This window comes from Malaya genurostris, chromosome 3 (genome assembly GCF_030247185.1).
Source record: "Malaya genurostris strain Urasoe2022 chromosome 3, Malgen_1.1, whole genome shotgun sequence".
In the NCBI taxonomy this organism is placed as follows: Eukaryota; Metazoa; Arthropoda; class Insecta; order Diptera; family Culicidae; genus Malaya; species Malaya genurostris.
The window spans coordinates 106,074,477-106,102,313 of NC_080572.1; the positions used below are offsets into that span (position 1 = coordinate 106,074,477).

At 35.4% G+C, this 27,837-nt stretch overlaps 1 protein-coding gene across 4 annotated transcripts; it reads left to right on the top strand.

Annotated features, from left to right (window-relative positions):
• Positions 1 to 1,418: 1,418 nt before the first annotated feature.
• On the top strand, positions 1,419 to 27,837 carry LOC131434785 (sprouty-related, EVH1 domain-containing protein 2). Of its 4 annotated transcripts, none has more exons than XM_058601929.1 (10): positions 1,419 to 1,611; positions 12,175 to 12,352; positions 12,415 to 12,583; positions 19,327 to 19,397; positions 19,460 to 19,523; positions 19,590 to 19,735; positions 19,969 to 20,120; positions 20,480 to 20,680; positions 20,739 to 20,912; positions 25,441 to 27,837. In XM_058601929.1, exons 1-9 carry the CDS (start codon positions 1,592 to 1,594, stop codon positions 20,863 to 20,865), a joined length of 1,128 nt encoding a protein of 375 aa, XP_058457912.1. In that variant the 5' UTR covers positions 1,419 to 1,591; the 3' UTR covers positions 20,866 to 20,912; positions 25,441 to 27,837. The 4 variants fall into 4 exon arrangements, with proteins under 4 accessions (XP_058457912.1, XP_058457911.1, XP_058457913.1 ...); XM_058601928.1 differs by having other exon boundaries at positions 1,420 to 1,611; positions 19,927 to 20,120; XM_058601930.1 differs by having other exon boundaries at positions 1,420 to 1,611; positions 19,375 to 19,397; positions 19,927 to 20,120.

A 27,837-nucleotide genomic window follows, 5' to 3' on the forward strand; every position in this document is an offset into this window, starting at 1 on the left:
TCGAGTAATTTCATCGTCTCATTTACTATTTCCAGTAGTAAAAGGTCCGGAAACCATCTAAAATAACGATAATAAATATTTTCGCTCTCGCTTACTAGCGAATGGAGTATCGCCCTGTTTGTTGGCATGGAACACGGAGGGCGAAACTTACGTAAACAAATGGAATGACAGCTTCGCCATTTATAATTCTTTGTTTATAGTTCTTTCAGGCAAAATTGTAGGATTTGTTTACTTTTGTAGGATTCGCCCATCTTTGAAAAACAGCTGAAGTGATATCAGCGCTAACCCACTTTTACTCGGCGTGCAGATTTCCCCCCAGACGGCTGGCTATATCTGCCAGCCGTTTTTGCCGGAATTCTGCCAGAATTCCGGCCAAAGTCTGGCAACAATGCAACAACCGTTTCCGGCAGAGAATTTCGCCTAGCGGTTATTACCGGTTCTGTTTTTGTCAGATTCTTGCCATACAAGATTGGCAGAACCGTTTTGAATCGGTTCTACATTTTAAGCGTCTTGGTTTCATTTTTTCATTAAAAAGTGCATATGAAAGGCAATAAATTATTACCCTTCATACATACTAATTATGGAAAATGTTATTGCCAATAACAGTGCTTTCTCACTACCAAACCTACACATATTTCAATCTCATTTAACTCGTCTCAAGATTCGTTTTTTGTATGTACATGCGGGATTGACAAAAAAAAAGAAAAAAGAAGGAAGATAGAAATAAACAAGACACATGCGGCGAGATAGTGACGCAATTTCGCCTGACCAATTTTGACAGCAGCCGGAATGCAGTCAGTCTTCTGGCGGTTACCAGAATTTCTCACAAGCGGGAATGTGAAGATACTCCCGCATAGCGTTTTGGCTACCTGGACAGCCATGGCCACCAGAAGGCTACCAAAATTGATTCAGTTACGGTTGTCAAATCCAATTTGACAAAACAAAGTCGCCTGTATCCAAGTTAGCCGAGCGTTTTCATCTTCTCACCTTCGCTGAAAATGTCAAAGATTTCAATGTGGAAAAATCCTGGTGGATACGGTTGTATCGTTGGAGTTGTATGTCTAGCAGCGGTGAGGCAGCCGGTCACCAGAATGTCTGCCAGCCATATTTTTCCAGCTGGCAGCGTTTAGTCAGCCGTCTGGCAGCCATGCGTATGCGGGCTAATAAGGTAATATTTTACAGTGTACGTCAAATGACAACCGATGATTCTGACACAATTGCACAACAAAAGCTTCGAACCGTTCTCTGGATAGTGTAAGAATGATAAAGTATATCTCTTTACCGTTTTCGCATGTAGAAAAGAAGCTGGCTACAGAGCTAGGAGGTGTTGAGAGAGAATTGAGCGAAAGAGAGGGCACTAAGGATCAACTGCAAAAGTGTGAAGAGTTTGAATTGTGAAGCATCAACGAAACGAACAAGAGCCATCATCATCGCAGTGTAGTAGCAGAAAGAGCAGCAGCAAGAAGAGACAGAAAAATCTTAGCATTAATCGACTAACACGAAAATTTTTGCTTTGGCTCATGTACAGATACAAAAATGGTGAAAGCAGTGTTACTACCGGAAAATACTAGTATATTCGAGATATCAAATCATGACCGAGGCATTTGAAGAGTAAGTGTTACACAAAAACTGTGCTAAAAAGCCTAAATGCTCGGTTGGAAAAGTGTCGAGGAAAATTTTCTCTTGATCCTCCTTGTGGGATTTTGTGAGTTGAATGTGATGGAATGGTTTGGGTGCAGCAAGTAAATGTAGAGAAACGGAGGAGAAGCGAGTAGAGCACAGCATTGCGAGGATGAACCGTGAGATGAAACAAAAGTGGAAGGAAATCAATTTGTGTCTTTACTTCCAAGGAAAGTGAAAATTTGTTAAGTCCAAAGTGTTGCATGCTATTGCTAGTCCTACGGCTAGGGGTTAGAAAAAGTGGCCAGTCTGTATATTTCCGACGATGACTGCAACATTCGGGCCAGTGATACAAGTGAAAGTTCGAAGGATGAGTTAGTTATTTTTATTTCTTGAACGGGTTGTGGTCCTAGGGAAAATTGAATCGAAGTTTTTTTTTGTTGCTCGCTTGCGCTCTCGATCTCTTACTCATTCGGTGTTTTCTGTTTGGATGAGCTGAGTTATTTGAATGGAGCTCCAAAACACGAATTGATGGCTTTAGATTTCATGTCCCAAATAACGTATGTACCTACAATCGATTTGACGGAACTGTTTTTAATTATGAATGATATCACTTACTGAAAAGAAGTAACGTAAAAAAGCAAAGCGCCGCAAAACTATGAATATAAAATTGATTCTCAAGAACTGCGATCCTAAATTCAATACATTATACATAAAAACGACTCATCAGATCAAAGAATCAACAGAAATGTGATTATATTATCCTATATTTTGAAAATATTTATTATTAATATCCATTGAATAATAGTTACATTCAGTAATTCATGACAATTTTCTTATTTAGAGTGATGAATGGCCTATTTTTAACGCTCCTGCTGCACCCACATACGTCGATAAAATTGTGAATGGCAGCTAACATCTATTGCAAATGCTAGTCGAGCAGCCACCAAGTATAACCTATCCTAGTGCTAGTACAAATTCACCAGTGAGCGAATGAGTATTAGCTCATGCTCGGTCTATAAGTTAGTGGTGACATCTGAGTTTTTTTTATGAATGAAAAATAAGAACTATGTGATTTCATTGAGAAAATTAGAGCTACAGTCTTTAGTAGCACTTTTTATGATTCTCCTTCTCGTCTTCTCTGCAGCTCTCACTGGCTGATATAATGACGTTCTCCTGCTCATACTTAAACGAATGTCGTGTGTGCGTTCTTCCCACCCTCGAAAAAGTTTATATTTGTTGTTTTATAGCACGGATAGGTAGCACCGTAAACATGAAATTTATTTTTAAATTCGATATTTTGATCGTTTACTAAATGTTATGAACTTTCCCAAGCTGAATGACCTAGTTGCTAACGACATTATAGTTTCCGTCAAATTGCCTTCATATCTAGCAGTAGCAGGGCACTCTTAATCACAAACGAATGTTAGCTAACTCTCATGCACTCGCATGTCTGTTCTCAAGAGTACAACTATTGAGAGAGAACGTATTCTTATATTTGACTGATTGAAATTGTATTAGAATCAGAATGATTAGAAATGATAAGCGATCGAATAAATCATACTAATCCGAAACAAACAACATGTAGTACTGTATTGGAATGTACATATCGCCATATTCATATCCGTTATTCATGAGCAAGGCCACATACTAAAAATATTAATGATCTGCAAATTTTTATGAATGAAAGAGGAAGACCTTCAGAGAGGAACACAGCCTCAGTTGCTGTCGACCAGACAACGCAGTAGCAGAAGCGTCGAACATTTCGTCGCGTGCTCTCTCTGCTACTCACTGCTCATCATTAAAACCTCGCGTGCTCACGTAGGAGTATACATATTGTATATTGACATGATATAGAAATACGTACAACCAACAGTTTTGTGTGGTTAATTACAATTTTTGTCGAGATCAAACGCAGGTTAACCTTTGTAGTTTAGCCTTTTTCACAAGATTTTAAGTGTTAGGGAGCGTTCGTTAATTTATACTCTCTTGCAAGATAATCATGATGTATGAATTTTTCTACGTAACAAATGGAAAATTAGGAAATGAAAGTTTCATTGACAGGTCTAAGACGTTTACCTTTTACGCAACTCACATGTTTTCAACTTCAGTTTCACACATGGTGTCACATAATGATTCAGATAACAGATCATAGCTTCTTGAAATATAAAAATAATAATCAACATAAAACAATGGTGGACTGTTTCCGATTTTCTTTATCTTTTTGCCTGATAAAAAAGATATGTAATCACTGTGAAAACCGTCTTTTGAACCGAAGCTCGGAGGGAGGGCGGTGTGATGTAAACGTATGTATGTATGTATGTATGTGTGAAGCCACCATTAGTTCAAGGCATTACCACTGTATGCGGGTAGACTTACAGTAGATCCGAATTTGATTATCAGATAGCTTTCATATAAGTGCTGTTAAGAAAGCCAAAATGGGTTTTGAGGAGCCGGCGCCTTCAGCAAAATCATCCAACCATATAATAAAGAATTTCGCTATACCAGCTTAAACCCGCCTGATGGTTTGTTTGTTAGAAGGGTGCGTCTCACTCATTTCAGACCTTCAGGGAAAAACAGAAAGCTTCCGCCACTTGACTCGGGTTGGCAATCTACTCCATCATCCAGTCATTCACTTGTAAGATACCCTGATGCTCGCCCTGCCCTTCCCAGTTGTTGATATAATTGAGCATAATACAATATAATATAATATAAAATAATATAAGGGGGACGGGTATAGTGTGATGGGTAAGTCCATGCCTTTCACGCAGCCCGCCTGGGTTCGATTTCCAACCCCGCACATAGGGTCAGAAAGTTTTTCTGATCCGAAGAGGCGAATGACCTTAAGGTTAAAACCTCTGTACTCGAAAAAAATAATATAATATAACATAATATAATTCAATATAACACGATAAAATACAATATAACTACAGAGGCATCCAAGCTAGTACAACCTTTTTAAAAAGCTGTGTAAAGCATACATGTGAATATTCGTTACAAATCACCGTTGCACGCGACTTTGCACGCATGAATGTCTGTTGGATATCTGTTCTCTGTAATATAACATATTATAAAATAATATAATGTAATATAATATAATATAACATAATGTAATATAATGCAATATATTCTATATAACACAAATCATATATTTATAATATTATATAATATAATATAATGCAGTATAATACCGTACAACTCAATATAACAACAAAATATGATATAAGACGATAATATATGAAGTTATATGTTATGATACAATATATAAGAGTTGACGTCACAGTGATAACTTACACTCTTACACGCTCTTCTCTCTTCGCAGTACTGCTGGAAATATAATATTTGTTTGTTAATAATAACAATAATAATATAAATATAAATAATAATAATAATGAAAATAACAATATATAATACAATGTAATATAATTCAATTCAATATATAACAAATAATGCAACAAACAACAGAACCATATGTTGCAATATACTAAGATAAATATTGCACTTTAGGATGGGCTTCAACCTACAAGCCATTTCACACCCTCTCATTCTGCTACTAACGCAGAAACCCAGTCGACACTGTTCTATTGACCAAATGTCATCATAGACGCTCGGGGAGGCATGAGATAGGAACTTGTGAGGACTTAGTTATCTCACCATTTGACGACCTGTACAGGTGTGAAGTAAACTAGTTAGTGAATTGTTCTAGTACACACGTCTTGTAAGTTGATGACCGAACGAACTCACTCTGACTGTTCCGGAAGTAGAAGCCAAAAACTCCAGGATGGAACTCATCGATTTCTCAGGGATTGTTAGACCGGTTCTCAAAAACTCAAATTCGAATGGAAGGTCCAATGATTTCATACGTAATTCCTGAATTTTATCCGTATCCTACTTAAGGATCAAGAGTAAACCAAGTTAACTTGTGTTGGTAATTTGTGTATTACGTCAATTTTATTTGGTACGTACGTCATAGATAAAAATTTGCAGGATCGATGAATATGTAAACAGCACTTCAATTTGATATGCTTTTTCATTTCAATACAAAACCAAAACGATTTGTTTTAAGATTTCATATTCTTATATACTCTTCAGATTGAATTCCGGGTAGTTCCGGATATGTAGCTGATTACTTTAAAATCGTTTTCCGAGCACGAGAAAGCCAAGCAAGCGTGCTGTGTTTCCTCTGTTATTCTTGATGATTTTAATAGTCTTAGAGAACTTAATTTTTGAGGTATTAATGGTTGTCTCGCAATATGGAAAATTTAGTCATAAGTTCCTGATCTTATTTCCTATGGTAAAGTGAAAGAATGATCTTGTTACGTTTAGTACATATCAAGATATAAGCGATCAAAAACTTATCACCTTTCTATATGACAAATTCTTAAAAGTAAGATTCATTCACGTCAATAATATTCATAAAAACCATATCATTATTTCGAGCTCTAATTCTAAGGTCTAAGTGCAAAGGTTAAACGGTTTGCTGTTCGATTGAGCCAAATTCAACCAACATTTTTGTTTAACAACCAACATATGTTTGGAACAACCATATTCTAGTTCAAATCAAGCATATATTGATTGAATCTGCGAGAACTCAATTTGAAACAACAATTTTATCGGTTTGATGAGCAACTAATCGTTTTGTTGTTGAAAACAACCAGGATTTTTCTGCGTGTATTTGCCAACAGCGTTATAAAACCACTCCGGTGGCACGATTGTCATCTGTATACAATTGGCTTGAAACCGAAATTTTTGGTTCGATTTCGCTGTCAGGCTGTGTTCAAGCAGTGTTCATATCTTTCTTTATCCTCATAAGTGAACTGTTTCATAAGAATATAATCAAACTGCAATAATAAAAATTTCACTTCGTAGTCGAAGAAAAATCTAATTACCGGTTGCATGGAGAACATCGAGCTAGACTTATATTTATATTGAATACAGATAAATTCTACTGGACTTTGATTGTGTTTACATTTTTTAAATAATATAAAAAATCGAATTCGAAATTCTGTTCCGGATTGAAAAACTCATGATTTTCAGTATCAAATAAAAATTCATTTCAATGGTATACTTTGCGGATCAAAATGCTATGAACGTAGCTTTACATAGTGTGGGAAACTGCTACTGCCATCATCGGAAACATCATCAGAAACACATTCGGGTGTAGAGCTATTTTGTGGGTCTTCGGGATATAGATACGGTCAGGCATGGAGTAACAATCTGTTTTTGGTGTTTATAATAGAAATAAAGGTCAAAACATGATGTTTACCCTTGCGATTTGTTATCAGGTGTGCCAAATAATAATTCCAGACGTCTCTGCAAACTGGAATTAGTTAGTGTCATATACAGTTAGTGAAATGAACATGTCTGCATTCTTGCCAAATAATGAGTATTCGGGGATGTTGATTCATTACAGGGTGAGAGGTTAAACGTTAGTCGCTGATTGTCTGATCGTCTACACGTCATGAGAAGGATTCCGAACGTGAGAAAATGGATTCCTCATGGGTTGAATAATAGAGAACATGAAAAGCGAAAAACAATGAGATAGTTGCTCCGGGCGCAACGGTTTTAGGGGGCAAAGCAATCCGTGGGACCTTTTTTTTTGCTCGTCCAAGTCAGTTGCAGTTGCGGAGATGCTGTTCAGCTTACCAACTACCTACTACCAGGAAACTACCTTGAATAAAGTATCTAGAGCCTATTACATACAATCAACATGTATTTCCATGAAAAAAACTGATTTGCGATCTATGCAGCTCATCAATACCATAGAGAAAGTTGCTGTGGACATCATCGGAATCCCGTTTCTACGTTTGAGGAAAATACAATTAACTGTGTAAGACATTGGAACAAATTAGTGAACCGAATCTGTTAAGAATCTACAACCAATTCCCAAAGAACTATTAAGAAACATCTTTGTTTGAATTGAATAATTTAGCCATAAGATAATCCACTAAAAACTTGATCAGTAGTAGCTTTCTTACGACCCTAACCCAGGTGGCAGGTCGAGGATCGAGTGTCATATACCATACAAATCGGTTTGTCGTGATCGCAAAATATCTGTGTGTGTATATCGATTTTCTTGGAGATGGTTGAACCGATTTAAACCAACTTTATATGAAGGATCTTACTTTCTCATAGAACGCAATTGTATTTTAGCTTGATGCGATTCCCGGTTCAGAAATTATAGAGTGATAAGTAAAAAAATAATTTTCACGAAATAATGCCCAAAAACATTTCAATGAAACTCACTTGATTTTCTCAGAGATGCCTAAACCGAATTAGGTTCAAATGAACGGTCTTGCGGTTTCAGAGATTGCTGTTAATTTTCATCCGGTTCCGGAATTAAAGTGTGTTTAAAAAAGTCTTATAGTCCAATAAGGGGCTGTCCATAAAAGACGTCACACTTTTTTGACGATTTTTGACTCCCCATCCCCCCTATGTCACAAATTGTCACAGATGCATAGACCACCCCGTATGTCACATGTCACGAATTCAAAATAAATAAAATTCATCTCAATACATTCTCAATATGTATGACAAACCATACAAATATGAGGGAAAAATCGATTTATTACATGCTCTCATTAGATTAAAAAATATCCCTAAAACTTCAAAATCATCGGAATTATTTTATTAATGTTAATTATATAATTTAACAAAAGTATTTGATTGGAATTGATGAAACATTTAAATCATCTGTTTCAATCCTTCTATGGGGTACTTATAATATACTATTATCAATGCTGGAAATTACTGAAAAATATGTCAGTGCATAACTCAAGTTAAACATCTTTTTCTTTTTTACTCATATTAGGCAAAATTTATTAATTTCGCTAATTTACTCGCTCCTCCGTGCACTTTTGCTGATCACAACAGAAATGATTTCTTGCATCATTCATTTCCGAATTTACAAGAAGCTTTTACACGTTTCCCTATAGAATGTAAACGTTTATTGTGGAGATTTTTTCAGGAAATAGGGGAAAGCAGTAATATAATTAGGTATTTAAAAATGCGCTTATTGAAAATAGTGGACGTCACATTCCAAAAACCTCCCCCCCTTCCCCCTGTCACAAAATATGTTTATTTGTTTATTTATTTCGTCAAGCAAATGTAGACTACATATAAATTGTTTACAATGTTCACTTACATACTACACATTATTTCTACGACAAAGCTTAGATTTGATTTGATTTTTTGACATAGTAAGGTCAAGATGTTCGCAGTATTGATTGTAATGGCGCATTATTCGATTGACTGGACTGTATTTTGCATAATTTGTTCTAGCTTGTTTTTCTAAAAATAATTTCCTGGAACGTAGTTGGCGGCTAGGTATATAAAAATTTAATTGCGATAATAATGGAGCTGATTGAATGCGTTGAGAAATAATGTCGCTGATAAAATAAAGCATTGCAAAGTCGCGGCGTTCTTTAAGTGTTTGTATATTGATAAGCATGCAGCGTGCTTCATATGATGGTAGAGGAAATGCTGTCCAGTTTAATTTACGAAGTGCATATAAAAGAAATTGTTTTTGAATAGATTCGATGCGTTCTTCGTGAATAATATTGTATGGATTCCATACTAGGCTGCAATATTCCAAAATAGGTCTGACATATGTAGTGTATAATAATTTAATTGTGTATGGATCCTGAAAGTTATGACTGAAGCGTTTAATAAAGCCCAGCATGCTATTAGCTTTATTGATTATGGTATTGTAGTGTTCCACAAAAGTGAGCTTGGAGTCTAAGATTACGCCTAAATCTCTTACAATTTTACATTTTTCTACAAGTTGATTTCCTAGATGTATGTTTATAGGTATAGTTTCATTTTTCCTACTGAAAGTTATTGAGTTACATTTTTTTACATTGAGTTGGAGTAGACTTTTGCAGCACCAAATGTGGAATAGATTGATTTCGTTCTGGAATATTACAGCGTCGTTGATATTTTTAATTTCCATGAAGAGTTTCATGTCGTCTGCATATATAGGGTGATTTTTTAAGAGCTTGAGAACTTTTTTAAACAATAAAACGCATAAAATTTGCAAAATCTCATCGGTTCTTTATTTTAAACGTTAGATTGGTACATGACATTTACTTTTTGAAGATAATTTCATTTAAATGTTGACCGCGGCTGCGTCTTAGGTGGTCCATTCGGAAAATCCGCTTTTTTATCGACAAATTTTGTTCAGCGATGAGGCTCATTTCTGGTTGAATGGCTACGTAAATAAGCAAAATTGCCGCATTTGGAATGAAGAGCAACCAGAAGCCGTTCAAGAACTGCCCATGCATCCCGAAAAATGCACTGTTTGGTGTGGTTTGTACGCTGGTGGAATCATTGGACCGTATTTTTTCAAAGATGCTGTTGGACGCAACGTTACAGTGAATGGCGATCGCTATCGTTCGATGCTAACAAACTTTTTGTTGCCAAAAATGGAAGAACTGAACTTGGTTGACATGTGATTTCAACAAGATGGCGGTACATGCCACACAGCTCGCGATTCTATGGCCATTTTGAGGGAAAACTTCGGAGAACAATTCATCTCAAGAAATGGACCGGTAAGTTGGCCACCAAGATCATGCGATTTGACGCCTTTAGACTATTTTTTGTGGGGCTACGTCAAGTCTAAAGTCTACAGAAATAAGCCAGTAACTATTCCAGCTTTGGAAGACAACATTTCCGAAGAAATTCGGGCTATTCCGGCCGAAATGCTCGAAAAAGTTGCCCAAAATTGGACTTTCCGAATGGACCACCTGAGACGCAGCCGCGGTCAACATTTAAATGAAATTATCTTCAAAAAGTAAATGTCATGTACCAATCTAACGTTTAAAATAAAGAACCGATGAGATTTTGCAAATTTTATGCGTTTTATTGTTTAAAAAAGTTCTCAAGCTCTTAAAAAATCACCCTGTATAAGCACTTTCAGATTTTTTAGTATGAAGGAAATGTCGTTTATATGTAAAATGAAAAGGAGAGGCCCTAAGTGAGAACCCTGAGGTACGCCAGAAGTTACATTAATTGGTTCAGACAGTATGTTTTGGAAGCGGACTACCTGTACACGATTCGTTAAGTATGATTTGAGCCATTCAAGAAGAGTATGTTTTATGCCATATTTTTGTAGTTTGTGTAGAAGTAAAGGTATGTCAATACGGTCGAAGGCTTTGCTAAAGTCAGTGTAAAGAGTTTCTACGTAGTTGCCAGCGTCCATTGCATTCAGTGTGAATGTCATAAATTCTAAGAGATTTGTTGTAGTTGAGCGGCCTTTAAAAAAGCCATGTTGTTTGTTTGTTATTACATTTTTAAGTTGATGAAAAAGTTTTTCGTTTACAAGCCTTTCGTTTTTTATAGTCCGAAAGGCTATAAAAAAAAAAGCCCGCGCGCGACGTAGACTACGCGTCAAAAAATAAATAAATATAAATTACTTGCGGAGCGCTCGAAAAAGCGAACCGCGCCCGATGACTGTTCGAGGCGAAAAAAAAAGGTCACGTTTTATGAAACACCCCCCTCGCCCTGGCGGCGTGACGTCTTTTATGGACAGCTCCGAAGCTGCTGTTGAATTTTACTCGGATCCTAATGCCAGTTCCATGCAGGGTAAAGTATGTTTAAAATTTTAAACATCATTTAGAGAAACCTAGCAGTTCAATATGAACCGTTAAGCAGACGTAAAATTTCTGCTATTTGCAGAACACTTTTTTGTGTTGCATCGAAGTGCAGTGTCTATATTGACGTGCCGAACGAAAACGTGGTTTCGACTTAATGTTATTTCAATTGTATTTACGTTTCGTCTTTGGTTCATCATTATGCATTGAAGAGTCTAAGACGAAACGTAAACCTAATTAAAACGGTTTGGTGTCCTAGCACAACATTAGGCTAACCCCTGAATGACATTTCACAAGGTTTTCATCGTGTAAAGATACCGGTAATATAGGCCAAGGCATTAGTAGTGGCATGAAAAACAAGAAAAAAATTACATTGTTATTATTTAAATTTTATACCACCAATATGCCAATCTGTCGACATTCACTTTGAAGCAGAATTCAGAATGATTTAGTACTCACTGAAAGTCATAACATTGACATAAGTATATTCCTGTTCGAGTGTCAATGTTGCACTTTTATCTATCCGTCATTTTTTTAGGTTGAATCAACTTCGACATTAAAGAGCTTGTTTGAAAGTTACTATTAGGCCATTTCTCCTATCCCCACGATTCTCTGTGACCAAAGTGACCAAAGAGCAAGTTCTTATGAATTATTACTGATACTTCCGGTTCCGGGAATGATACCGAACATGCACCAGCGAGGCTTGCGCATGTTCTGCGCACATTCTACGTTTGGGGTAGACATTTCGTTGGGGCCCGACATTGTTCCTACTGATGCAACCTTCTCAGAATTTGTTTTCGGGGAAATATTTGAGAATATTTTAGTACATAAGATCGTCCAGAATTTTGTGGGAAATGTTCAATCTTAGATGCATTTTTCCAACCAAGCACAATAATTACAATTACTATTACCAGAGCCTTAGTTTTAGCTAATGATTTTCACTAATTCGAATCGTTTTTCGCAGTGATTTCTTAGTTAGAGTTCGTGCACAAGTTATGGCCAGAGATGAAAGTACTGAGGGTTGGTTACCACTGCAAGGCGGTGGCCTGGCGAATGTCTCCATACGCAAACGCGCACGGCTGCCACCGGATGGTGGTGGTCACGAGTACATCATATACGGACAAAGAATATCTGACCAAACAGTAAAGTTAACTATACACTATTTAATTCAGAGACTGTACTGATGTAATGTTTTGTTTTTTAGGTTATCCTAAGTTGTGTTATTAATAGAGATTTGCAGTACTTCAAAGTGATGCCTACGTTTCACCACTGGCGCGCTGGTAAGCAGCGAAATGGGCTTACCTTCCAGACGGCGGCCGATGCAAGAGCTTTCGACAAAGGAATCATCCGTGCCTACGACGATTTAATCGATGGTGAGTAATGACGTTTGATCGATGATTACCGGTTCATGCAAAGTAGCAATTTATTCAATCGAGTATAGACATTTTTTTCGCACTAGATTCTGAATCAAACTACTATTACCCCATTAGATACGCGATTTGCTACTGTTTGTTTTTCTTTCCTTTTCTCTTTCATTTTCATACCGCTTCTGGTTGTCCGATTTAAACGAACATTGAATATCTTCTAAAATCCAATGCTCTAACGTAATCGGATAAAAACACATTCGTTCCAAAACAATATATTTGACCGAAACCAAAATCAAAACTGAACTTTACTCGCTACAATCTCTGATCTTATGGTAAGTTGGCTTTCTGTTTGAAATAAACGGGTTTGGTTTCTTTTGATTTGCGTTGTTGTGACGATTATTATTTTGTACATAGACACAATGTTATTCATAATGGGATCTATGGAAAATTGTCTAAAAAGTTATTACTAGGAATTATACATCATTATTTTTAATACATTGAAGTGAGATCAATATTTGAAAGACTAGAAAAATGCAAATGACGTATTGTCTGAAGAATGCTGTTTTTTTTTAAATAAGCATAATAATATATGTTTTTTGAACCTCAATGAATTAAGATCTCCAGCGAGATAAGTTGTCTTGTTCAATTCCTCAGTAGAAGTCGATAAAATTTGCTCTTGTTAACGAAATCATGACTATGCTAAGAAATCTTCTACACCAGGGTTTAGATATATGATATCCTTTCGTTCTAAACGATATACTCAGCAAATCTTGATAACAGCTATACTAAATATGGACTGCTATAATCATACCAAAATTAATACATAATTAAGTGATATGATGCAACTTTCAAAAATGCCATAATAATTGTTAATTTTTTTAAGTTAGACATCTAAAAATTTTAACTGACACAATGCGTCGATCAGAAATAGTATACATAGTAGATAATGTATCTAACTACTGGTTTTGATATACGCGATGAATGATGGAGATATGAATCCGGGAAAGTCATTACTAGGGTGAGCAAATACCACCCTATATGAATTTATGATTACTACTCTTACACTATCAATAAAAATTTAACTGCTTGTTGGTAATGACACCTTTATGTCATTTGGTTGTAAATCATTTGGAATGAAGGTGACTAATATGCGCGGATTCTAAAAAGTACTTAAAGTAAATTGATAAATCCTAAACTTTGCGTTTAGGATTACATAAGTTACATAGTCTGTTACATAAGTGCAAAGTCGCAACTGTGAGAAATGAAAAAAACTCAGCACGAATTTTTTTTTCAAATATTGGTATACATAAATAGCAGGTCTAATTTCCTTCAGCGTCTATAATATCCCGGTGAACGACTAAAATGGTTAAAGCCGGAGTAAAATGAATCATATGTATAAAAAGCGTCTATAATGGCTTGGCACCTTCGAGGAACATTTGAAACGTAATTTTGCAAATATTCTTCAGAAAATGATCTCAAAATTATGTGAATTCGGCAATCAAACTGCTTCATGTTGAAAGGTCAGTTTTTTCCTAAAGTTTATATTTATTTGAGCCCAAACGTTTTCAATTGGATTAGTATCGGGCGGCCGGATGGCCAAATCAAAGTCACGACACCATTTTAGTGTGTACACAAGTGACAGATCTTGGCTCAATGTTTCGTTTCATTGTCATTATGGAAAAAATGCTGAGATCGAATTGAAAGCAATAGTCAGCTGCCCTCTATTTTTAAAGCTAGGCGGCGTGTCTGGATAATGTCAGAGACATAACCGGATTGACGAGAATTCTAATAATTTTCTCTAATTTAATGCAGATGTAACGAATATTAAAATATCCCACATCACTTGCATATACTGAAGTCATTAAAACTCATTCAATGCATGTTTTATTTGTGCTCATTTGGTGCGAAAATCGCACTACGAACGGTTCACCAAACTAATTATTTTCACTTTCGATTTACATATTTCTATAGTTGAATATTTCTTATAGCTCTTTTGTAAACATGTATAGACCTTAAAAGTGCTGCAGAATTTTCTTCGTCGTTGTTCACTTTTCGGTGTCTTTTGCTCCAATGCTTGTTTGAAGCGAAACTCACACTGCGAATGGTGCACAGCACGAATTCCACCGTAAACCCACACCAGAGTGACCACTGTGTGTGAACTGCAAACGGCGCACAAAGCCAATATCGACAACAACATGTGACCCGGGCATATCGTGCGATAGGCTTTTGCAAAGATTACAAAATATAATACTCATTGCTCGGCTTTATAGCTTTCATGTACACAATAATCGATATTTATTGTAGACGGAAGCCCAATCGACAAAATTTCGTACAATATGCTTAAATTCTATGATTGAAAATCGAGTAATGGCACTATTTTTTGTAACTTTCAAAAGGGCCTATCGTACGAAATCGTACAAAGGAAAAAAACGTAGTAATTCGTTGCGCAAAATGGTGGAAGCCCTGAAAAGAAACGATTGATGAAATCACTTCAATGCTTCACAATATTGATGTCATTACTAGAAAATATACAACGCAGGAACAACAGAACTGGATTCTAACCTGTAACTATATTCAGGAATTGAATTCTTGATACTAGAACTGAGCTCTGGACCTGAACCAACCGAAATGAGGTTGATGCATTTGCTTTACTTTCTGATCAGTCAACTGCGCAGGCTAGAACGAACGAGTGTCAAGTGTTAGCCTTTTATACCTCATCAGTACGTACGAGAAAGGTTAACACGCGTCATGAGTTGTGCTCTTTGATATTCTTTGAATTATTTGTGTTTATGCTATACAACTGACAATTGTATCATAAATTACTGATCATATTTCCGATGGCATGGCAAAATGGTAAAACTTCCCACTCTTCCAGATAGTAAAATTGGAAAAAGCGTTCCATAGTAAGGTAGGACGTATTCAGCTAAAACATTTAAATAATCGATTCTGGTACATGGAAAATTGATCAATTGAGTTGATTTTTTTATTGTTTTCATAGCTCGACGATTACCGCATTTCTGAAACATATGGCATCAAATATTTCGATTTCGGTTTTTTTTCTGTGTCTGATTGATCACGACCACACTTTTATCAGACCCTGTCAGCTTGGAGCGAAATCAATATTCAGTTGAACAACGCCATCGCACGGCATCACATTCAACATATCACGTCAATTGTATGGGTGCGCAGTGCTGCTATTTTGGCGCGCACGAATTTGACATTTCTCTCCCCTGCTTCTATGTACGAGATTCGATGCGGACTCGCCTAAGGGCACCATTACAGTGCGATTAGTAAAAATTTTCAATTTAATGAGTATTTTTTCACAAGCGATGGCGAAACGAGGTGCACATTTTTAAAAAATTTACTGCTAGTTATCAGATCTTGTTAGTTAGTAAATATATAAAACTACTTTTGGACTACTAGTCCCCGGTTTCCACTTCCGAAAGAACCGATAATAGTAAAGAAAATCTCCAAAGACGGAACTCACTTCGATTTGTCAGCAACGGTTAAGCCGATTTTCACGAATCATGATTCAAATTAAAGCTCTCATTGTCTTTAAATATACTGTGCAATTATAGGGCGATGAGTGTCAAAACATTCAAATCGTCACTCAAAATGACAAATTGACGATGCAAAACTGATACGCGTCGGTATGTGCGGCTTTGCTCCGTTTGCAGCGTGCTTTGTTTAATTTCGTTTAGCGTGCAGGCTTGCCACATTAAAAATTATATTTTTAAGGTGGAAAAAATGTAAATTTTTTATTCTTTTATTCAACTTCATGATAACGATTCCGGTTCCGAAATTACAGGGTGATATGAATAAAAAAATGTCACTTACTTTTCTCAGAGATGGCGTGACCGATTTTCACAAACTTAGATTAAAACGAAAGGTCTTATGGTCCCATAGATCGCTATTGAAGTTTATTTTTATCAGACTTCCGGCTCCGGAATTACAAGGTAATATGTGCAAATCTATAAGAAAATGCGCATTCAATTTTCTTGTAAATTTCTCAATCGATTTTTACAAACTAAGATAATAAAAGGTCTTGAAATTCTTCAAAAAGTACCTGAAAAGTTTATCCAAATCCGACTTCCGGTTCCGGAATTACAGCGGCATTAGTACAAATTTTCAATTTCATGAGTATTTTTTCACAAGCGATGGCGAAACGAGGTGCACATTTTTATAAAACTTACTGGTAAGTTCATCTAGTTGGCAGACCTTGTTAGTTGGTGGATATATAAATCTACTTTGGGACTACTAGTTCCCGGTTTCCGCTTTCGAACGCACCGGTAATAGTGAAGAAAATCTCCAAAAACGGAACTCACTTCGGTTACTCAGGAACGGTTAATCCGATTTTCACAAATCATAATTCAAATTTAAGCTCTCATTGTCTTAAAAGATATTGTACATTTTCATCCAGATCTGACTTCCGGTAATTATAGGGCGATGAGTATCAAAATTTTCAAACTGTCATACAAAATGATGCAAATTCGGTACGTGCTTGTACGTAAGAAGAAGAAAACGCATCCGCCTAGCAAACATAGTGCTTTGTTCAATTTTGTATGGCGTACAGGGTTGCCACATTTAAATCTATATTAACTTGACATAACTGTTTACAAATTGAAAAGGTGATGGTAGTTTATACTGAAGAAAGTTTTTGATTTTTTCAAATTTGAAAGAAGAAGCTTGACAGAATCTTTTAGTGATGTTTTTGAAAATATAAGTAATTGGAGAAAGGCATCATTAAACCACTAAGAGGATTAAAAAATGTTTTTTTTTCAAATTACCAAGTAATACGATTTTTTCTATGCGGTACGTATCCCCCAAAATGCCAAATCACAAAATCGTCAAAGTTATTCTGATCTCGACCCCAACAAGTCTGTTATTGCCTTTAAGTAATTTTCTTAGGTGTACGTGTTAATATTTTGCACTATTTTCATTATATTGGCGTCATTATTCTGGTTCAAAGTTCTAAGCTTTTCACTAGAAGAGCACGACTCATACGCCAGTACTAGCCCATGGGTATATTTTTCTCGCGTTGCATTTCTCTAAATAGCCTATAAACCCTTATATGCCGCCCAACAATGTTGTTCCAGCGAGTGTGCCACCCTTTTATTTGATTTGTTATTCGGAACATGCCATCTATAATTTTCATATATCGACCACACTTCAGTAGGATATAGTGGATCAATTCCCACCACTCGTCCATAATTTATCATACGTCCTACATGGCCTAAAATATGAGCAAAATGAAAACATTTCGATAAATTTTAAATACGGTTTCTTCCCTAATACACATGTTTTTTCTCTGTATCTCGAAAAAGTTTTGAGGATTTTAGGAAACTCCGATTTTAGTCGCTCAAAACAAGTTTTAATTTGATGGGCCCGGAAAAAAATTATTGAATTAAATGAAGGCTGTATAGGCTCCGTCGTATAAAAAGGTTTTTGTTTAAATAGCTAAACTCAATTATTTATGTTAATTTATAGGAATTTTCGGAAAATATTAGTTAAGTGAATAATTGTGATTCTAAATTTATTTATTCTATTGCAATGTGAATGTGAATTATTTTCTATATTCTATGACAATTGATCTTACATAAACTTTATGCCAAATGGTGTTTACGCCAAATATCATTATGTACAATAACATTATGCAAAATAATGTTTATGCCAATCGACCGTATGCCCAATGACCGTATGCGAAATTCTTATAGGTAGTAGTGGAAAAAATATATTTCCAAAAATATTTAATAATTGGCAGTGCAACTTTTAGTTTGCCACTTAAATATGTGTTATTTTAATTCAATTGTTCCACATTTCTTGCGTCGTTGCTTTATAATATAGCTGCAGTATGGAAATCACATTATTTTTTCAAACCTTCTGGATTGTAGAAGAGAAAACAGTCTGCCACTGATATAGTTTAGCTCGTTCCCTTTTTTCAGAGCTATAAGCGATTAGTTTAAAGGGGGCAATGCAGCACTCAAACTGTATACTAATGTGCAATGAAGAAATTTCAGTGTATGAAGTTGTTAAAACAGCCATAGACAATAGTGATTAGTAAAACGATCGTCTATTTGTGTTCTATTTCCATACTTCATACAAAAGCATGGGAAAGTTTACGAGACACAATACCTTTTTTCGAATTAATGAGAATTCCGTTGAATGGTATTGTAAAGTTTTATTAGCCGGGCTCTGAATTAATGATTTTTTAAAATAAATTTTATAAAAGTACACAAATCATGGATTAGTTTAGCACTAACGAAGGTAGACCGAAGATATATAAATATACTTGCAAAAAAAAAAAAAATTGAACCATGAGGAAATTTTAGTTGCAAATTCCTTAACGATCTGCGAAGCACGGCCATAAGTCAATTTTGTCAAGAACTTTGACTTAGTAAATATGTGTAGGGATTACTTTGAAGTTCTAAACAATATGAGCGTTTGCAGTCATGTGAATTGTAACTACAGCGGAATTCTAGAATAAAACATTCGCTCATCAATCGACTTCAAATTATATTTTGCCATTATCGATATTCTTCCATCAATGAAAAATATTCCACTTTTTTTAAATAATGAATTCCATGCAATCAAATTCCAAAGTATTTCATCTATTTCTGGTGTGTCATGTCAAATATTCATCGTGTTTATTTTTTGGCTATTTTTAAGTATGTTTCATGGGAATAGATATTAACTACAACACAGAAGAAATCATTTTAATAATCTATTTTCATTTCATTCGTTTTGGACAGGCATGGATGATTATACCTCACACAACAAATACAACGATTTTGATAAAGTTGGCGAAGATGATGTATTTATGGTGAGGCTTGTTACTCACACATAAGTTAGATTTGATTTATTCATCTTTTCTTCTTTCGACAGACTTTGGATCTACCAGTTGAACCCTCTGAATCGCGATCTAATTCCGAGGGTAGTGGAAGCCATCGTGAGTAGAGATGTGGTAGTTTTTTTCGGTAGTATATGAAATATATTCACTTTTTATAAATTACAGAAAGCGTCGATAAACAATCACAGCAGCAGCAATCTAGTATTCAATACATATCGGGCGATAAACCATCACCTCTGTTAAAGCCTGGTGATGACAAAGTTACTCCAATAGTACCTGGTGACAACTATTCGTACGTTCAGATCACTGATGTGAGTATTTTAATTGATTTATTTCTGTCTGTCCATGAACTACTATAACTGTATTGTTTTTTAACCTCTTTTTTCCTAATATTTGTAATTTTGGCATGCCAATGAAATCCAACTGTTTATCCTACTACCGATCATCAATCAACTAACAACCGTACTAATTAAATCTGTACCACTTGATCGATCGAATGCAGCCATGCGACATCAAGTTAAAATATAACTTTTATAACTTGAAGGTGCATGAGTTCAACTACCCGGTCGTTGACGAACCAGTCGGATCGATACTCAGCGGACGCCGGGATTCAACGTCAAGTCTGAAGAAACGTAACGCGCTCGATGCACCACCGATGAAGGAGGCAACACTCATCAAGACCCGATTACGCTGCAGGTAAATGACTATGAGCACTTGGTAAATTATCTAACAAGACAAGACAAGCTAATGAATAGTAATATAAATAATAGACATTCCGGTGAAAATAACTTGCACTATGCGAAGTCGAAAAGACATGTCATTAAACATTGATATGAAGAATAGACATTTTTTTCCGAGAAAGAAAATATGTTTAGAACATGACTTGAAATGGTATAAGTTAAGAGATGTTCGATATTGCCTTATAAAAATTATGAGTATTAATATCCCACATTCATTTTGAAAGGCTTTTTCGGAACGTTATTCGAATTGTTAATCTTATTTCAACTAGAAGCCTATATTATTGAAAGAGTTTAATAAACTTTCCCTTGATTTAGGTATTGCCAAGAGTTCTACAACGATGAATGGAACCACAAAGGCTCGTGTGATTATGCACCAGATTGTTTCAAGACCGCGATTGAGAATATGTCCGGTATGCTGTGTGCACGTTGCATGCTCTATCATTGTATGAAAGATTCTGAGGGAGAAACGGCTTCTCATCCCTGCTCGTGTTCATCGGAATCCGGTTGCACAAAACGGTAATAGTGAAGCAGTATTTATAACTTTACTTTTTCGTATAATTTACTTGACTTTTAGATGGATTGGATTGGCTCTTCTGTCGCTGATAGTGCCCTGTTTATGGTGCTATCCACCGTTACGCGCGTGTCATTGGATCGGAGTCTCGTGTCGGTTGTGCGGTGGGAAACATAAACCGCAAATTTGACATCCGATCAAGATCATCAACCTAACAAGTATTAATCGGCTAGACTGGTAAGTTTCCCGTTTATAAAACAAAAACAAATTTTTGGAATAAAATGAATCGGATTTGACCTAGCTCAATCATAATTTTACAGTAAAATTGAGTTTTATGTACAACATATTTCGAAGTGATAGATGTGGAAACATTAGTTCAGTGGTTTGTTTTTCGTTCTTAATGGACTAGACTACCCAAACCGAGAATGGGTGTATCAAGGTTCTACACATTCCAAGCAGTCCGCATCGAATCTTATACAAACAAGTATTTGAGAGAAATGTCAAATTCGTGCACGCGAAAATAGCAGCACTGCGCACCCATACAATGAAGACAAACACGAGAAAAGGTCCAAAGTGCAAAAGAGAGTTTCTCTTTGTTTACTTTCTCTTTCGAGTATTACGGCTCAATCAGCAATCCTTCCATCTAACACTTCACATAGGACAATAGCAAAAACCATCAACTTTCGATAGAAACTGTAGAATTTGCTGGAAATTACTGGAATTTACCGGAATAATTGAAAGAGAAAGTAAACCAAGAGAAACTGTCATTTGCACTTGGGACCTTTTCTAATGTTCATCGAGCAATATGGTATGATATGTTAAATGTGATGCCGGGCGATAGCGTTGCTGAACTGAAGATTGATTTCGCTCCAAGCTGACGGGGTCTGATGAAACCCAAATTTTTTCGCAATAACCAATTTTTAACGAAAGACGCGAGTTCCTTTTGTTGTAAATCCACAAAACAACCTTTAAGAAACATTGTGCTTAGCTCGGTCACCAGTCGATTATTAAATGCATCGTCTGAACGTTCTTCAGTGTTGTTGATTGAATTGGAGTCATGTCAACCTACCAAATTACTTCATCGTAAAAATTCTGAAAATTTGGTATTGTATCCGTTCCGGCTTGGCCTTGTTTTTCTATTTCGTCTTCCGTGTTTGAGGTGGTTCAAATGACTTTTGTTTAAAAGTTTTAGAATTAACTAATTGGTTTGTCTAAATTACACTTATTTTCTGATTATAATTATTTTAATTTTTTTTTCACTCCGGTTGAATCTTAATGTTCACCAGGGGACATTCTAATCTACACATTTATTTAATTTAGCTGAATCTCGGCAAAATGTTTGCCGAGATTTGCACCACCGAGTACTCGGTAATCATTTTGGAAAAAGGTAAAATTGCGGAGTCTCGGCAATCTCAAATTTGACAAACGTCAGTTGATGCCGAAATGGCCAGGAAAAAGTTTACTATCTGTTCGGCATAACCTTTACTGAATGTACAGCAAAAGCAATGCAACGAAATTCACGAATTACTGAGCCTTTAGCAATTGAAAGTAAATAAAGAAAGTCTTTCTTAAATTGTAAACATTCAACTGTGGATCAAGATTTTATTTTATTCTCGGATGAACATACAAAATATATACATTATGTTTAGAGGACGTACAATTGTTAAATATACTATTTTTTCTAATGATCATCGAAAATTTTCTCCGAAATATTTAGTCCGAAAATAACAGCGTAGTCCCAAGCGAAAATGTAAAACGTAAATGACAGTGTTCTAGCCAAATCAAGGCAAAAGCTAACACATATTTCGAAACTTCGGCAAACGCATTTGCTGATCTCGGAATAATTGAGTTCAGCACAAGACTTTGCCAAATCTCGACAAAAATATGCACTTTGCCGAAAAATCAGTAAATCTACTGAACGAATCCTGGAAAATAAAATATTGATTGCTAAGCAATCAGAACATTGTGTGTTAACTATCTGTCTCGGCATTTCACTTTACCGTACTCGAGAATTGGATTTAGGTGTGTACTCTTATGTATCCTATTAGGCAATATTAAATATTAAAAATGTAAACACATAAATATGTAACATGAACTAGTTTTTCGTTGGAGCTGTTAGTAGAATATTGTCACTAATCATAATATCAATCGTTCTTCTCAGAATTTCACCAACAACAGTACTTTTAGTGATATAACATCAACTTCTGTACTCCGCCCCGAAGCGTTTTATTCAATTAGGTGCTTTGAACTTCTTTATTCATCGCGAATTTTAAAATTCAAGTGAATTTTCAAGGCATACATACAACTTACACACTTGAAGAATGAACATGAATGATACAAAATAAACTATTTATTGACGAAAATTCTCAATACAAACGCACACACACACACACACACACACACACACACACACACACACACACACACACACACACACACACACACACACACACACACACACACACACACACACACACACACACACGCTCAATTCTGTTTGAAATAATGTCAGTTGGTAGTCCTTCGCAAACATCTCTAATGATATCCATGTTGCGTGTTGTACGTGTCTTCGTTTGGTTCTCAATAGTTACGGTTTCGTTGAACCTTAACGTGTCCTGAAACGAGCAAAATTCCTAAAAATTTGTACATTTCGGATACAAATACGTACAATCGTGAATCCCGCTCTTTGCAATGTGTAGTTATTCGTTTCTGAGGTAATAAATCCTAGAAAATCTATGTTGAACCATTTATACTAGTAATAGTAAGAATTACTCAGTATAAGTCCATATTTATTGAAGACAACGGCCTCGTTTGTACTGTAAGCCAATTTAGGTTTTTCATGATGTTTACCTTATAGCGTCTTACTTCTGTTTTGGGGTCGCTGCTTTCATATGTCCACTAAATCTTCAAGGAACCTTCTCTGTATAACTATTTTCTGCATCCCCATAACTCTTTATTCCACTATTCCGAGACACAATACAAAAATCAATTATCAAATTTCTGAAGATGAGAATTCCAAAGATTCGTTATCTAAAACCATCAACAAATTGTATAGCTAATAGGGTTTATTGGGTAGTAGACTTTTCCTATAAAACAATTTATATTATTAAAGATATAACTTTAAGTCGTGTGACTTACTAAAAAAAATCTTTATCAATATAATCTCCCTCAAGAGCAATAAAATTATTCTAACGCATCTCTTACTTCTCAATGTTTCAATTTGTAGAATAATTTGTCTTTTGCCTCCAAATAGGCTTCATATTCAGCAATTGCTTCTTCATTTGAGTTGAATTTCTTATCGACGAACATATTTTTAAGATCAGTGAATAGCCAGTAGTTTGTGGACTATGCGGTGTACGAGGTAGCAATTCGAAGTGTAATTCGTTCAATATAACCATCGTGTGAAGTGAAATATTCGATCCATGTTTCATCCCTTGTCACATATCGACGCACAAAACTATATTTATTACTTGTAAACATTACCAAGCACTGTTCTAAATTGTTGTTGTTTTTGTTCAATTGTGAGAAGAGTTTGACTTTGAAAAGAGCTTTCTCATGGTTAAATATCCATGCATAATTGTAAATACATCGCCTTTTGACGATTAGATTTAACCGATTTGTGGACTTATTTTATGTTTTCTGGAGTAGTAATCTCAACGACCACGTTTAAATTCAGCAAACCAATAACAAATGGATCTTTTCGATTAAGCAGATTCCGGATAACACTTCTGAAGTCATTTCTGAGCTTGTACCGCTTGTTTCATCAAGAAGCAATGATAAATTTATGCACAAGTTTGTTCTGAATCCATTTTTTTAAGAGACAAAATTAGTTTTCCTTAAATGGCTGTCATTTTTTCTGGCTAATCATAATGTCGTGAAATTTCACAAATAGTCTTTTCAAAGCTGGTACTTCACAAGCTTCATATGGATTTGAGAATGATAACGCCATCTTTGTGTCAGTCACACGACTTATTGCGTGAAAGTGTTTGAATTTCTTATATTCCTCGTGAATTTTGGGGGTTCGCCAGACTTATTGAGTGATGTGTTAAGTATAAGCAAATAAATTAGAATAAAAATACCAGGAAGTATTAGACTACACAAGTATCAAAATGCATTAGAATACTAAAAACTGATAGCTGTTTTAACACACAAAGAAAACGGAAGTTGTTTTTTTTCTGTTTGTGTTATCGTGATGTTACAGGGTGAAAATTATTTCAATTTTTTATAGTCTACAGACCATCAAAATCAATTGGCCAACGTAACGTTTGCTATTGATAGTCTTACCTTTTCATGATAGTTGATGAATAAAATTGAATGAGCATCCCAAACTGCTGAGGCCATAACCTTACCGGCTTATATCTGCATTGACCCCATTCTTATATCTGCGTTGCAACCCATTCGAATGACGACCGCTTTGACTCCGGAGCATGGTGATGGATCTAGGTTTCGTCCTTTCTGTTTGTTTCGGCGAAACAGCTCGTTGTCGTTTGTGATCCAACGTTATCAAACGCGGCGCCCACTTCGACAACAGCTTCCTCATAGACAAATGTTCTTGCCAAATAAAATATCAAGACTAGCGTCACTCAAATCACCGCAACATCAGAATTTCATGAAATTTTGACTGGTGTCTTCTAGAGGCAACGCCATCCATGTAATTATTAAATATTATTCTGCGTTTTATTATAAAAAAAAAGTTGTGAAATATACATGAGTAAGATCTCGGTATTCTAACAGATGGAATAATACGATCTTTTTTCTCTTTCAGATAGCCGATGTGCAGCTCTCAATGCTCTTACTGAATAGCTACTAATACTGACGTTTAAGGAACATAGTACGACTTGTGCCGTATTGTGCAAATGAAAAAGTGAAAAAATGAAGAGTTTATCTTAGACCCACAAGTAACACAGAAACCTACCAAAGTGATAAGAACACAAACAGAATACAGTTGAAAGTTGAAAATTAGCAACAAAAATACAAAGAATTATGGAAGTTCTGCTACAACTGAACAATAAATAAAAATTAAAGAAGAAATAAGAATATCGCTACATGTAGAGGAAGTCATAAGTAAAAAAACATTCGTTGATGTCTAACTCTAGGAACAGAAATATAAAACAAGCAGACACATCAAAACTAGCGAAATCAAAATCTAAGGGCGCAGAAAAAAGCGTAATAATACGGCAATGAGTATACAAGAAGAATGAAGGATTACAGCATGGCATTGTCCTATAGAGGTGAAACGAAAACAACAATAGAACATCAACAATTTCATTGATAACTGTCGAACTGGACTCAACAACTGTATATTGAAGGGTTACACTAAAAGGAATCAAATTTCACCAGTCATAAAATTTATGATTGAAAAGATACAAAAATTTTAGAAGTAAAAAATCATATTCTGTTGTTGTATAAAACAAATAAGTATGCTGCAAAAAATATTCTAATATTTCCTAACACTGCAAGGTATTACTGTTCAGTTCAAATTCAAGTAGATAAACGTAATTGGTACAATTGGATATTATTCCGCGAAATACAAAGCAAATAGCTAACCATCAGATTTTTTTACAAAGATTCTTCGTTGGACGTCTGCGAAACGATGAACGAATTAATATGTCGTTCATTTCTATGTGACTGTGACATTGTTTCGGACATAATATTAATCATAAGTTCGTAAGTTTTATAGATTTGTTATATATTTACTAGTTTACATTGTCCTTATTTGTTTGGTGAGCTATCACAAATGAAAAGGGAGAGAATGTCAACGTATTTATAAGAGGGATGTGTACGGTATAGATATATAACTATGTAAATTACAATACCATTAAAACACATATTGCAGAGCTATCTAAGGTGACGAAACATACTTTAAGGTTCAACAGTACATTAACTTAATCATTGCAACAGAACGTGTAAAGCCAATTGTCTTTTTGCTGAAAAAGCCGAGCTGTGCTCAAAAAAATTCATTTATTCGTGGGATGATCCTAGCTAAACGAATCGACCTCCATTTGCAGAGAAACCTATCATCAAGACTATGCATCCTGCGGAAACGAAAATATTTTCACCCAAAAACATTCTCCCACTGAAGGGAGTTTATCTTCTATTCTCCTTAACAGTTCTGTGCCATATGGATGCCTACTCATGTGACTGGTTCCTACAAAATGGATATGTGATAAAGGCAGGGCATCACCTGCAGTTGTAGAAAATAGGGAAGGCGAAGTCATTGTTTATAGCAGAGAAATAAGTATCGCGCTGAAGATTTATCTACATTGTCATCTAGCCAGGGCATCCTTGCTTATTTATGTTCGAAGGGGTACACAATATCTGAAAGGTCAGCGTGGCATTCGCAATGGGCTCTGCGATTGCCAAACATGACCTTTTATTGTCGAACAACACACGAAATCAATAATGGAAAATGTTTAACTATTACGGTAATGCATTCTGCATCAAACATGTATGTTTTAGTATAATGAAGAGTCTAATTAGGACTATTAAAATATTATTGAATAAATTATGAAATAAAACTATATTATATGGAGATAAATCAGTACGAGGACATTTGAAAATTAATAAAAATCTATTACCACCAGGGAATATTTATGTGTAAATGGGTAAACGACCGAAAATAGTCTAACATAATATTTTATCAGAAGACTTTGATTTGATTCTGTCGGTATGGATCTCATTTGTCATAAATATGCAACCAGTTACACGTACTGAAACTTTCTTCTGTTAGTTTTATTTCTACCATATACATGACGAAACCAGGAATGCAAGATTTTAGTTTCTTTCATTCACATTACTGTTATTACTTGAATATTAACACATTAGTTTGTCATGTTCGATTAATGGAACTATAGGATGAAAATACTAAACATAAATCAATAATAGCATAGCAAGAACAGTAGAAAAAGGCAAATTTCATGCGAAATTTAAATGAGTTAAAATAACGAAGAAAGAGTGGAATACATGAATCAACAGAACCAGTGTCAGGCAGCATACATATTTTTAATAATTAGTGCATTAAGTTTTCAACGCGAAATGAATCTGAAAATGTTGGAAATATTATATCGGAGGGCATCGTGAGCTTTTTATTTCTTTGTATTGTGTTTCAACTAATATCTGTGGAGGTCAGTACTAAATAAATAGAACGATTTTCGAAAAATAA